The 13067-nt window shown below is 40.7% G+C and overlaps 1 protein-coding gene across 5 annotated transcripts in view; it reads left to right on the top strand.

The window, feature by feature from the left end:
* The window catches only part of NFIA (nuclear factor I A), a 418368-nt gene that overhangs the window by 267668 nt on the left and 137633 nt on the right, over positions 1-13067 (top strand). For all 5 annotated transcript variants that reach the window (XM_023549533.2, XM_010591225.3, XM_003411049.4 and 2 more), the window contains exon 4: positions 10802-10876. In XM_023549533.2, coding sequence (XP_023405301.1) covers positions 10802-10876 — 75 coding nt within the window. The remainder of the gene's footprint in view (positions 1-10801; positions 10877-13067) is intronic.

Below are 13067 nucleotides of genomic sequence, written 5' to 3' on the forward strand. Positions count from 1 at the left end.
CAGGGCCTAGGACTGTGCTTACCCATCATAGACATTAAGTAAGTTTTTGTGAAATGAGAGCAATGAACTGAAATATTGACTTTGTATGGATATGGCAGAAATATTTGGTTGAGCAAGAATGGCAAAAAAAAATAAAATAAAATAAAATGCAGATTAGATGTCTTTATTGAGTAACAGTGAATGTGCAGAGCAGGGGAATTTGAAGCAACAAAAAATGAAAGTCAACATGTATAAGTCCCACGACGCTCTTTTTGCCACATCCTCATTTTCAGCTAAGACTACATCATCCCCATACTAGCGACAATTCCTTGATGTTATGATAAACCCAAATGACAATCATAATTGTATTACAAATGCATTTGTAAAAATGCATTTCATCTGAGAATCACGAAACCCCTCATCCATGTTATTAGTTGACAAGTATCGTTTCTTTGTTTTACAAATTCTCAGGCACAACTTTTTTAAATATAGAAGTATGTCAGTCTTATTGTTCGTCTAACACTGTATGCCAATACTTTATGTTACTGTAAGCTGATAACCAGATGAAGTTTTATTCACCATCATGAAGATTAATTACAGAACCAGGAGGTAGTTATATTTTTATTGCTAACATGTTCCTTTTTTTAGTAGATGACTGAATTTTTTGCTTTTGTTTTAATACAAAAAATTATTCTAAAAATAAACGTTTCAAATGTCACCAATGAATGGGAGAATAATTTAAATAGTCAATGTGTAGTAACAAATCAGGTCCAGATTTTAGGATTTGATCTTAATGCATTAGCAGAAACATGGCTCCCCCCCCCCAAAACTTTTTGCCATCAAATAGTGACCCTATAGGACAGCTTAGGACTGTCTCATACAGTTTCCAAGGTTGTAATCTTCACAGAAGCAGACTGCCACATCTTTCTCCTGTGGAGAAGCTGGCGGGTTTGAATCAATGACCTTTCAGTTAGCAGCTAAGCACTGAACCAGTGCACCACCAGGGCTCCTAACATGCCCCTAAAAAAATCAAACCAAACTTATTGCCGCCAAGTTGGTTCCAACTCATTGTGACTCTATAGGACAGAGTAGAACTGCCCCATGGGGTTTTCGAGGAGCAGCTGGTGGATTCAACCTTCTGACCTTTTGGTTAGCTGCCAGCTCAACCACTGCACCACTAGGGCTACAATATGCCCCAGTCCTCCCCCTGAAAAAAAGATTTCCTAAGATATCTCAAATTAAGAGTATAGAAGTAAGATATCACTCTAAAAACAAACAAACCCGTTGCCGTCCAGTCAATTTTGACTCCTAGTGACCCTATAGGACAGAGTAGGCCTGCCCCATAGAGTATCCAAGGAACGCCTGGTGGATTTGAACTGCCGACCTTGTTGCTTAGCAGCTGTAGCACTTAACCACTATGCCACAAGGGTTTCCAAGATATCACTGTAGGTTAATAATAATTTATGCTGTACTTTAGAGGCTACCAGGTAAGGGTATCTCAAGTTACCCATCTTAATCACTGAAGAAATATTTATTACATACCTACGAAGAACAAGGGGGAGCCTTGGTGGCAACAGGTTTGGTTTTTGTTGGTAAGAACACATGATTGTGCTGAGTAGGCCTTGTGAGCAATGTAACATAAGACACAACCCTGTCCTTCCCCAGTTTGTCATAGGAGTACAGAGATAAGACATGTAACCAAGTAACTGTCAAATAAGGTAGAAAGAGGCTAGAGACATAGAACAAGTAGAGCAGAAGTTCTACTTAATTGAACAGTATTTCTTGAGCGCACCTTAAAGGTGCTAACCACCACCAGTCTGTCAGCTTGTCCTACTGTGGTGGCTTGTGTGTTGCTATGATGCTGGAACCTATGCCATTAGTATTTCAAATACTAGCAGGGTTACCCATGGTGGACAGGTTTCAGCTTCCACACTAAGACAGCTAGGAAGAAAAGCCTGGCAATCTATTTCAGACAATTAGCCAATAAGAACCTTATGCATCACAGAAGAACACTGTCTGATATCGTGCTGGAAGGTGAGCCCCCCAGGTTGGAAGGCACTCAGAATACACAGTGGCCACAACAAATAACTCAAGCATACCAATTATGATGAAGATGGCCAGGACAGGGCAACATTTTTTTCTGTTGTACAGGGAGTCGCCATGAGTTGGAGCCAACTTGATGTTAGCTAACAACAACAACAACATAGTGTATACAACTGGGGAAAGCTGGACGATTAAGGAGCTACATTCACTTCCCTCAGGTGGCTCATAAACCGGTGGGGGTATTGCACAGAGTGAGAATTTAACATTTCAGGAGGGGAAGTATGGTTGGTGAGGTAAGGTTTTCTTTAGGAGGACTAGAATATAAGTTCTGTGAGAACAGCATACTCAGGGTCTAGCACAGAGCTGGGACATCACAGGCAAACCATAAACCCTAGCTGAATATAAGTGGAGTGAGAATGAGGGAGCGCTCTTCTCTCTGAGTGACCCAGGGGCACCAGCATGGAAAGGCCTGGCCGTTGGCCTGTCTTGTATTAGCGATGGAACTATATTTACCAAGGGGGCAATAGAACAGACATATTCTTTTTGATGCAATCACCTATATATTATAGTTTGCCTGCATCCATTAGCCGAAGGAGATTTTATAATTTAGCGCTGATTCCCAGGAAAGAAATGGTCATCTTGTATATAAACTTTCCTCCTCAGGCATGGAATTAACTCTGTTTTGTGGATATTCAGATTTTCTTTAAAGGCCAACCCTCTGGCTGATTCATTCCCAGCTGTACCCTGTCCTGCCCCTGCCGCCCCCGACCTCTGAACCATCCTGCAAGGTTACCTGTCTTTCTGCAAATCTAACTTTTTCCTTTCCTGCCTGTTAAAAGGTAGATAGATGATCTGTCCCTCCATGAAATGAGATTTGGTTCTCCATATAATGGCATTTTCCATAATAACTGCTGATATCATCCAGGAGAAGAGAACTGCTTTTCCTAACCGCCCATCAAAGAATTTAGCTTTTTATATTTTTACCTCTCCCAGAAAGTCTAATCTCTCCCCACTGTGAGCATGACTGACCCCAAGGTATTGAAATCTGTGCTCTAATTGTGAATTCACTGAACAAGACTTCAGTGAATGAACTTTTTTAGCCATTTTATATGAAATAAAAAAGAACCTGATCCTCATTTCAATCTCCTATACAATCGGTCCTGAATAGTGGTTCAGAATTGGAGAGATAGCCAGATCATTGAGCAATCTGACTTTTCATCTAAGACATACTTGACAAAAGTATATGTTTTGCACTAATTTCTGAGGGGCTCTATTCAAAATGGAAATCTTGGGACCTTTCAGGAATGTTTAATCAGCTTTCCAAACTGGGGACCTTTTAATACTAATATCTGAGTTTGGAATTACTTAAATTTACCATCTTTGTTTTCTTTTTTCTTTTTCTCATTTTTCAGAAAAGTAGAACAACCAGATTAGTGTAATTTCCCTGAAAGTCATGTTTATTATTTGGTTTTTGTTAGTGAGAATGAAGTATCAATCTGCTCTGGTTTGCTTAGTAATTAAGTTAGTCATATCACTTTTTCCATCATTTCTTAGGTTTCATTTCTCATTATTATCTTCTTGTAGAGTTCATCAGTAGGTTTCCAAATAATTGGTGAACGAACAAAGTCAGTTTCATAGCCATTTAAAGTTACGTGGGCTGTTTGCACAGGCCTTTCCTTGGGAACATTTTATAAAATAAACTAGCCTAAGGCTATCTGATAATACTATGAGATGATTACATCAGGGCTTGTGAAATAATTATATTTGTTATTTTTATTTTCCTGATGTAATTATTGTACATTCACATATATTTCACCTTCTGGCTTGCGCACATTCCACTAAAATACCCCTTAGAATGGAGTTTGCTGGTGGCCAAAAGTATCAAATTATTTTTTGCAGTGACTTCCTCAGGATCACAAGATCCTAGTTTGAGCTTGGGTCTAGATTTTTTTTTTTTAATTGTGCTTTAAGTGAAAGTTTACAAATCAAGTCAATCTCTCATATAAAGACTTACACACATTGCTATGTACTTGTAACTGCTCTTCCCCTAATGAGACAGCACATTCCTCCTCTCCACCCTGTATTCCCTGTGTCTATTCAACCAGCTCCTGTCCCCCTCTGCCTTCTCATCTCACCTCCAGACAGGAGCCGCCCACATAGTCTCATGTGTCTACCTGAACCAAGAAGCTCACTCCTCACCAGTATCATTTTCTGTCTTATAGTCCAGTCCAATCCCTGTCTGAAAAGTTGGCTTCAGGAACGGTTCCAGTCTTGGGCTAACAGAGGGCCTGGGAACCATGACCTCTGGGGTCCTCTAGTCTCAGTCAGACCATTAAGTCAGGTCTTTTTACAAGAATTTGAGGTCTGCATCTCACTGTTCTCCCTCTCCATCAGGGATTCTCTGTTTCCCTGTCAGGGCAGTCACTGGTAGTAGTCAGGCACCACCTAGTACTTCCGGTCTCCGGCTGATGTAGTCTCCGGTTTATGTGACTCAGGTCTAGATTTTTTTTTTTTTTTTTGGTCCATAAAGTTTTTATTTTGCTGTTGTATTTGAGAACATATGCAGCAAAATGTACACCAGTTCAACTGTTTCTGCACATACAATTCAGAGACACTGATGACATTCTTTGAGTTGTGCAACCATTCTTACCCTCCTTTTCTGAGTCGTTCCCCCTCGCTTTTATTGTTTGATCCATTTGAAATTTATTTTAGGGAAGAAGCGAATGAGAATTAATTTTTTTCCCCCCAGATGACTACCCATTTGCTTTAGTTGTCAAATTACCCAAACGTACCACCTTAAAACAATCACCGTTTACAATCTTGTGGTCACTGTGGGTCAGGAATTCTGGATCAGCTCAGCCAGGTGGTTCTGGCTCAGGGTTTCTCTCGAAGGTGCAATCAAGATGTCTGCCAGGGCTGCCTCATCTGAAGCGTCCAAAGGCTGAAGGATCCCCTTCCAAGGTAGCTCCTCACACAGCTATTGGCTAGAGGCCTCAGTTCCTCACTGTGTGAGCCTCTCCACCTCACACAGCTGTTGGCTGGGAGGCTTCAGTTCCTCACTGCATGAGCCACTCCAAAGGGCTGCTTGAGCGTTCTCACAGCATGGCAGCTGGCTCCCCTGCATAGCAAGTCATTCTGGGAGCAGAGCCCCTGGGCCAGTGCCTCCCCCTCTCTCTCCTTCCCTCTGTTCCTGAGAACTGGCAAAGTCCGGATTGTAGTGGAACCTAAGGCTTTGGGGGCTTTGTTTCATGCTTGGTCTTCTCTTGGATCATAAGATGGCTTTACTGCACAGTTACTTGCTTTAGTGCCCTTTGCTGTGACACTGGGGACTGAGAGTGGGAAGCCAGTGTCACAACAAGTGAGAGTGGGAGGAGCCTCCGGGAAAACCCCGAAGTCAAGGCTCCTGCAGGCTGGTGTTGACTTGTTGCCACTGCAACAACTTTTTATTTAATTTACAGTTTTTTAAATTTTTATTGTGCTTTAAGTGAAAGTTTACAAATCAAGCCAGTCTCTCATACAAAAATTTATATACACCTTGTGATATACTCCGAATTGCTCTCCCCCTAATGAGACAGCCCACTTTTTCCCTCCACTCTCTCTTTTTGTGTCCATTCCGCCAGCTTCTGACCCCCTTTGCCCTCTCATCTGCCCTCCAGATAGGAGATGCCAACACAGTCACAAGTGTCTACTTGATCCAAGAAGCTCATTCTTCACCAGCATCTTTTTCTATCCCATTTCCAGTCCAATCCCTGTCTGAAGAGTTGGCTTTGGGAATGGTTCCTGTCCTGGGCTAACAGAAGGTCTGGGGGCCATGACCACTGGGGTCCTTCTGGTCTCAGTCAGACCATGAAGTCTGGTCTTTTTACGAGAATTTGGGGGCTGCATCCACTGCTCTCCTGCTCCCTCAGGGGTTCTCTTTGTGTTCCCTGTCAGGGCAGTCATCAGTTGTAGCCAGGCACCATCTAGTTCTTCTGGTCTCAGGCTGATGTAGTCTTTGGTTTATGTGGCCCTTTCTGTCTCTTGGGCTCATAATTACCTTGTGTCCTTGGTGTTCTTCATTCTCCTTTGGTCCAGGTGGGTTGAGACCAGTTGATGCATCTTAGATGGCTGCTTGCTAGCATTTAAGACCCCAGACACCACTCTCCAAAGTGGCATGCAGAATGTTTTCTTAATAGATATTTTTATGCCAGTTGACTTAGATGTCCCCTGTTGGGTCTAGATTTTTTAAAAATTATCATTTAAAAAATTTTCTGCCCCATATATCTGTTAATTAATGTTGCTCTTTAACTGTGTTTTTACTTGATCTCCCAAAATTTGAGCCATAATCATGACAATAGGAAAATCCCCAGACATTTCTCATCAGAGAACTGATTGAACTTCTTGATGGGAGGCTTAATCCAAATGGATTGTCTATCCTGTCCTGGTTCAGGTTTGGTTTGGAGGGAGTGTTTGGACGGTTCATTGTAATAGTTTTCAGATACAGGTTGGCTTAATTTTAGTTCAAACTAAATCACTAGAATGAGAAAGAGAGGTAAGTTCTGTCAAAGTTTTTATAAAAAGGAAAACAAACATACTTCAGCTCAATTTCTGTTCTGTTCATTTGGAGGTATAGCTGGAGTACTTAATGTGTTAGGCTGTGGAGGGCCAGAGACACAGAAGATGCTATGTCTTACAGTCTAATATCAGAAAAGGTCAAAGTTATATTCAGAGTTCTAAGTCTTAGAATAGAGCTATACGTAGTACACTGGATCTGTTTTGAGAAAAGAAGTCTTCCCCAGTGGTGGGGGCAGCTAGGGAAGGTTTTTGGTAGAGGTGACAACAAAGCTGAGTCCTAAAGTATAAGTTGGAGTTGACCAAGCAAAGAGTAGGAAGAATAGGCAGTTCAGGAAGAAGGAACGATATGGGATAGGCAGGTGAGCCAGGGAGCCCTGGTGGTGTAGTGGTTAACAGCTTGGCTGCTAACCAAAAGGTGGGCACTTCAAATCCACCAGCTCCTCATTGGAAAGCCTATGGGGCAGTTCTCCTCTGTCCTGTAGGGTTGCTAGGAGTCAGAACTGACTCGATGGCACCTAACAACAAGAACAGTTGAACCAGGGCCAGGGAAGAGCATGTAGTTTCCATAGGGTTGAGTGGGAAGTGGGAGACGAGATAAAAAAATGAGCCTGAAGAGAGAAGCAGAGGCTATATCACAGAAGGCATCGTATGAAAGCTTTGTGGGGCTCGTAGAAGACTTCTGACAGGGCAGTGAGTTCTGGATACGTTAGATTTATCTCAGTTTCTGCAACACTTTGTTTTTTCCTACCTCAGAGCCCTTGCATATGCTACTCCCTTTGCATGGATACCTCTTGCCCCTTGTTTTCCTGGCTGGCTCCTTAGTATCTTTCAGATGTAAGCTCTTAAAAAGAGACTTCCCTGACCAGCCTTTCTAAAGCAGTCCTTTCTGTGATCCTCTACCATGCAATACTGTTTGCTTTCTTCATATAACTTATGTCATTTATGATTTTTAAAATAATCTGCTTGGTTTTACATGTTTATGGCTGACTCTACTTTAGACTGTACGCTCCCTAAACGTGGGGACTGTAGCTCAGGTTCCTAGCACAATGCCTGACACGTGGTAGGTGCTCAGTAAATATGCATTGGATGAACAAATCAATCATCAGATTTGCCTGTTATTGAGACAATTCTGGCTATAGAATAGAGAGTGGATTGGAGTGGTGGCCAAGATGAATGGCAGAGAACAGTTAGGAGGCTGTCCCATGAAGCCGGTGAGAAATGGCAAGAGCCTGAACCACAGTCCTGTGGAGGACATGGAAACATACATGGGGTCAGGAAATAGTAAGGAAATGGAATCAGTGGGGATTAGTTGGGTGTGGGTGATTATAAGAGGTAGGAGTCAGGGATGACACCAAACCACGGAAAACTAGATGAACGGTGGGTGGTTCGGTGATATGCAGAACTGGAAAGACCAAGAACAGGTTTGGGGAGGAAGAAGACGGATTCAGCTTTGGACATGTTGGGTCTGAGATTCCTATGGGCTATCTAGGTAGAAATGTCCAATAAACATCTAGATTTATGAGTTTGGAACTGAGAAGAGAGATCTTGGCAGAAGGTAGAGACTTGAGAGTCATTGGCCTAGAGATTCATTCCTCCACTTATTCAATAAATATTCCCCTGCTAACTGCTTTGTCCCAGGCATTAAGGAAACAGTGTGAACAAAACAAGTGTTATTCTAGTTTTTATAAATATCACAGTCTAAACTGGCAGCTGATGTCGTGGAAATAGATAAAATAACTTTGGAAACATAAATATACGTGTGTGTGTGTGTCTGTGTGGGTAAAGCATATGTAAAAAAACGAAAACCAAACCCACTGCTGATGAGTCAATCCTGACTCTTAGCGACCCTATAGGACAGAGTAGAACTGCCCCATAGGGTTTCCAAGGAGCAGCTGGTGGATTTGAACTGCTGACCTTTAGGTTAGCAGCGAAGCTCTTAAACACTATGCCACCAGGGCTCCATGTATGTGTATATATATATTTCCTAACATCTACTCCTGTGACATCAGCTACCAGTCAAAGTAGATATATACTTTGGAGCCCTGGTGGTGCAGTGGTTAAGTACTCAGCTGCTAACCTAAAAGTCAGCAGTTCAAATCTAGCAGGTGCTCCTTGGAAGCCCTATGGGGCAGTTTTACTCTGTCCTGTGGGGTTGCTATGAGTCGGAATTGACTAAAGGGCATTGGGTTTATACACATAGACAGAGAGAGAGATATGAGAGCATAGAGCCTGGAGACCACCACCATTTAGGAGGTGGGCAAAAGAAAAGGACCAACCAAGGAAAAATAGTAGTTTGAATGGATGAAAACAGATGTTTTACCCTTCTCTAGTCCTTGGAACAAACTAATTTTTAAAAATATTTGGCTTTGTGTGTGTGTGTGTGTGTGTGTGGCTGCATTAAAGCGTATGTATGCACATTCACTCTGTACAGAAATTCATGTTCTGTCGCCCTTAAAATAAGGAATTTCAAAGACTGAAAGTGAAACAAGTATCAGCCCGCAAGTAAGTGACGCAGATAGCGCGGATCAAGAGCTGAAGATCAGCCCAGATTTTCCCATTCAACTCTGAATTTCCTTGCAATTGTTATATGTGCTTCAAGTCAAATTTAATTTCGTGTACATTGTAGTTGGATTTCCTTTGTTATGGTCTGTGAGATAAATTCAATGTGAACGGTGTCGCAGTAGAAGATGTTATGATCTGTTGTGCCAAGACCTCACTAGAGAATTTTTATTTAAGTTTCTTTTTTTTTTTTAACTTCTCAGCTTTCTTAATCAAGAGAAACACCCCCCAGGCATGCTTACCAAATCAAAGGCAATGAAATAACTGGCTCTGGGTTGTTTTGAGAGGTGAAATTCCTTAAGCACTTCTTCAAATGATATTTTAGCATTTTACTTACAAGAAGCAATTTACGATTATTGCAGAGCCTAACCATTTGAGCTATTTTATCTAAAAGATCGTCGATAAAAATGTTAACTGAAGTTTTCTTTTACATTTCAGTAAAAATATTTCTTATGCAAAAGTCTTTTGTAACCAAAAGAAAAAGAATTTTTGTAGGGTCCATTTATAATCCTTTAAAACATGGTAATTTGTGTATGTTTTATGAGCATGATATTTAACAAGAATATTGGTGCATACACCTGAGTATAAAAAAAAAAAAACTAACTTCTGGTTAGTAGTGGGCAAAATCTAGCTTTCGTCAATAATGTAAGTTTTATTTGTGGACTGTTTTCTGTTCAGAGTAGTTTATTTTCTTACATTAAATCTCTTCAAAGAACAGTTATTTCAAAAATCCTTTCAGCCAATGACTTCTCCTCTGACCTAATTTTAAAACAGGTGATTAAACTGACCCTAAAACAGACCTTTCAACCAGTGTCTGTCTATGTGAGACTCATAGCATCAGAAAACTTTAAAGACAAGAGAGAAAGCCTACATTATTGATTACGTATTCTTACCATTTATACATCTTCAGTTTCTGCACATACCATAAAATTAAATGAGTAATTGGTGATAGATGTAATATCAGATACCTTAAAGGAAATTAATTACCTCCAGCAAAAATGAAGCAGGTACAAAATTGAAAGCTTAAGCAGTTTTTTGAACCATTTATTTTTTAAAAAAGAACACACAAAAAAAACTCTTGTTTTCTAAACAAATCGTAATTTTTACTTGTGCTCAGAAGTATTTGTTTTCATGTTTCAGGGTTGGGGCTTGCTTTTTCTATTCTGCCTTTTTTTAAGATCCTTCCTGTAGAGCCTCCAGAAATGACGGGAACGTCTTTAAATCTTATTTGACTTGAATGAGTGGATAGCTAATCCTGATCACATGTTTCTTTAGAGCATAATGTTTAAAAACTACTCTGGTACTTGGCTATCCTGGTTGACTCTTAGGAATACCTTTTTTGATTCCAGTTGTTTAGGTCTCAGAGGTTACCTAAGGCAACCATTTATTATTACGGTCTTTGTTTCAGATTTCCTGTTGAAGTTTCTCAACCATTTCAAAAATCACCCAGTGGTTGTGTCAGAGCTTTCCATAACCTCCAGATTCAAACTAAAAAACTATCTGCCTAACTAAATGACTGTGTCCTCCCACGTAACCTCTAACTAGAGCAGAGTATGAAATTAGGCATCACAGCCTTTTAATCATAATGAAACTAAATATTTAGAATTCTGTTGTCAAATGTCTTCTACTTATGACACTTTGTTTTCTTTTGTTTTTGTTTCTCCAGGACATTTGGTCTTCCAGGACAGTTTTGTCACATCAGGTGTTTTTAGTGTGACTGAGCTAGTAAGAGTGTCACAGAGTAAGTATAATTTTGCTTTGATTTGGTACAGATTTGCCTTGAGTTTGCGCTTACTGTCTGCCTAGGCCTCTTAGAGACATAAATAACTTTCAGAATCCCCTTTTCATTCACCCATTGGAAGAATTTTGCCATGCAGTTCGTTTGACAGCCAAGAATTTAAATGAGGAAAAATTAAATATCATTTTAATGTGAGGCGTGGGGAGTGAACTGAAATCCCGAGCGTCTCGCATATTCCCTAGTTTATAGTGTGAACTTGATTTAAAAAAAAAAAAAATTACAAGGCTTCCCTCATTTCTAAGAAACTCTGCATTTTAAGAGAATTTGCTTTTGACCTTTAAAGAATGCTAATGCCCTCAGCATGAGTGACACAGTACAGCCTGATCATTACCAGCTTGTCAATACTCACTAACAGTGAATTAAGAGTACCTGTCACCACCCTGTTCCATTGATCAAAGGGTCATTGATTGTATTTTTGCTATGAGGTAATCCCTACAGTCCAAAGAGGAGGTATAGGATTCATTCCCATGCTTTCTGTCTTTCTTTGTCTCTCTCTGTGTGTGTGTCTCTCTCTTATACACACACACTCGTGCCTTCCCTCAAGATCATCTCTTTGTTTTTATTTCAAAACATACTTGTAGTGCCTATGATGTCCTATGCCTCAATAAAAAGAAGCAAAAAGAAATACCAGTTTTTAAATTTTTACTTTCTACCCTCCACCCACTTCAAAATACCACTTGTAGTTAAATTTACGTTCTTAAAATTGATCTCAAGCTGTATCCAATCCTTTTTGGACTAAGGCAGAGTAAAAATAAATATTTTCATTTCAAGTTCCTACCTCCTATTCACTGCATTATGGGATTGCAAGATTGACCCAGTAAACCAGTCAATCCCATGACAAGATGTCAGGTCAAGCAAGCCAGGCTATCCCTGATTCCACAGTCACTGTTTCCGTCAGCTCTTATTTCAGTCATTCATAGGCTGGGAGTCTCTTAAGAGTCCAGAAAGAGGGCTACAGGTGGGGGGCAGGAAATCTGAGGGTGAGGCAGTGGATGGAAATAGACTCTAATGGCTACTGAGCATTTACTATCTGCCAGGCACTGTGCTAGGGTTTCAGGTATGCTGTATAAATCCATCCTTGCAATAAACTTGTCAGATAAGAAATTACTCCCTTTCTACATATGTGTGAAATTGAAGAGCTATTTAAGTGGGTTAGCCAAAGTCAAACGGTGGGTAAATGTTTGAGCTAAATCTGTGTGATGCTAGAATCCATATTGGCCTGAGGGAATTTGAAGAAATCTGCAACAAGAGAATAGACAGGGAAATTAGCTGGAAGGTTACTATGGGTGTTAGGATTCTGGGAGTCTGGGACCCTTGGCTGATGCTGAGGTGTTCGTTGTAGAGAATTTGGAACCCTAACAAATGATGCATTAGGGCAGCAGGTTGTGACTTGGAATGGAGCAGTTGCTATCATATCAATGAAGTGTGATTGAAGTTCCAGCTGCCATCAAGTCAACTCCAACTCATGACAAGCCCCTGTGTCCCAGAGTAGAACTGTACTCCTTGGGGTTTTCAATGGTGGAATTTTTGAACGTAGATCATCAGGCCCTTCTTCTGAGGCACCTCTAGCTGGACTGAAACCACCAACCTTCTAATTAGCAATTGAGCGTGTTAACCGTTTGCACCACCCAGGAATTTTGTGATTGAAGTAGCAACCAGTTAAGTAAAGACTAGATTGCCTTGTTAACTGGGAGGCTATACACTGCCCTAGTTATTAAAAAAAAAACAAAAACCAAACCCACTGCCGTTGAGTCTATTCCGACTCATAGTAACCCTATAGGACAGAGTAGAACTGCCCCATAGAGTTTCCAAGGAGCACCTGGAGGATTTGAACTGCCAGCTTCTTGGTTAGCAGCCATAGCCCTTAACCACTACGCCACCAGGGTTTCCTTGCCCTAGTTATAGCACAGCTAATTAGCCAGTCACTCGGCATAGACATATATTTGTGCCTTTTTCTTTTTTTTAAGTTTTTAAGGCTTTTGAAAGTGGTCAGTGGTCAGTATCCTACATTGTTCTCATTATAATAGTAGTATATAGAGTATCAAAATGTATCTGTCACTGTTTTGTTATCAAGGAAGTATATTCATTGAGCTCTCACTGGAATATAAACATAGGCTTAAAGAGTGAAAAGAGG

The sequence above is a fragment of the Loxodonta africana genome, chromosome 3 (assembly GCF_030014295.1).
Source record: "Loxodonta africana isolate mLoxAfr1 chromosome 3, mLoxAfr1.hap2, whole genome shotgun sequence".
In the NCBI taxonomy this organism is placed as follows: Eukaryota; Metazoa; Chordata; class Mammalia; order Proboscidea; family Elephantidae; genus Loxodonta; species Loxodonta africana.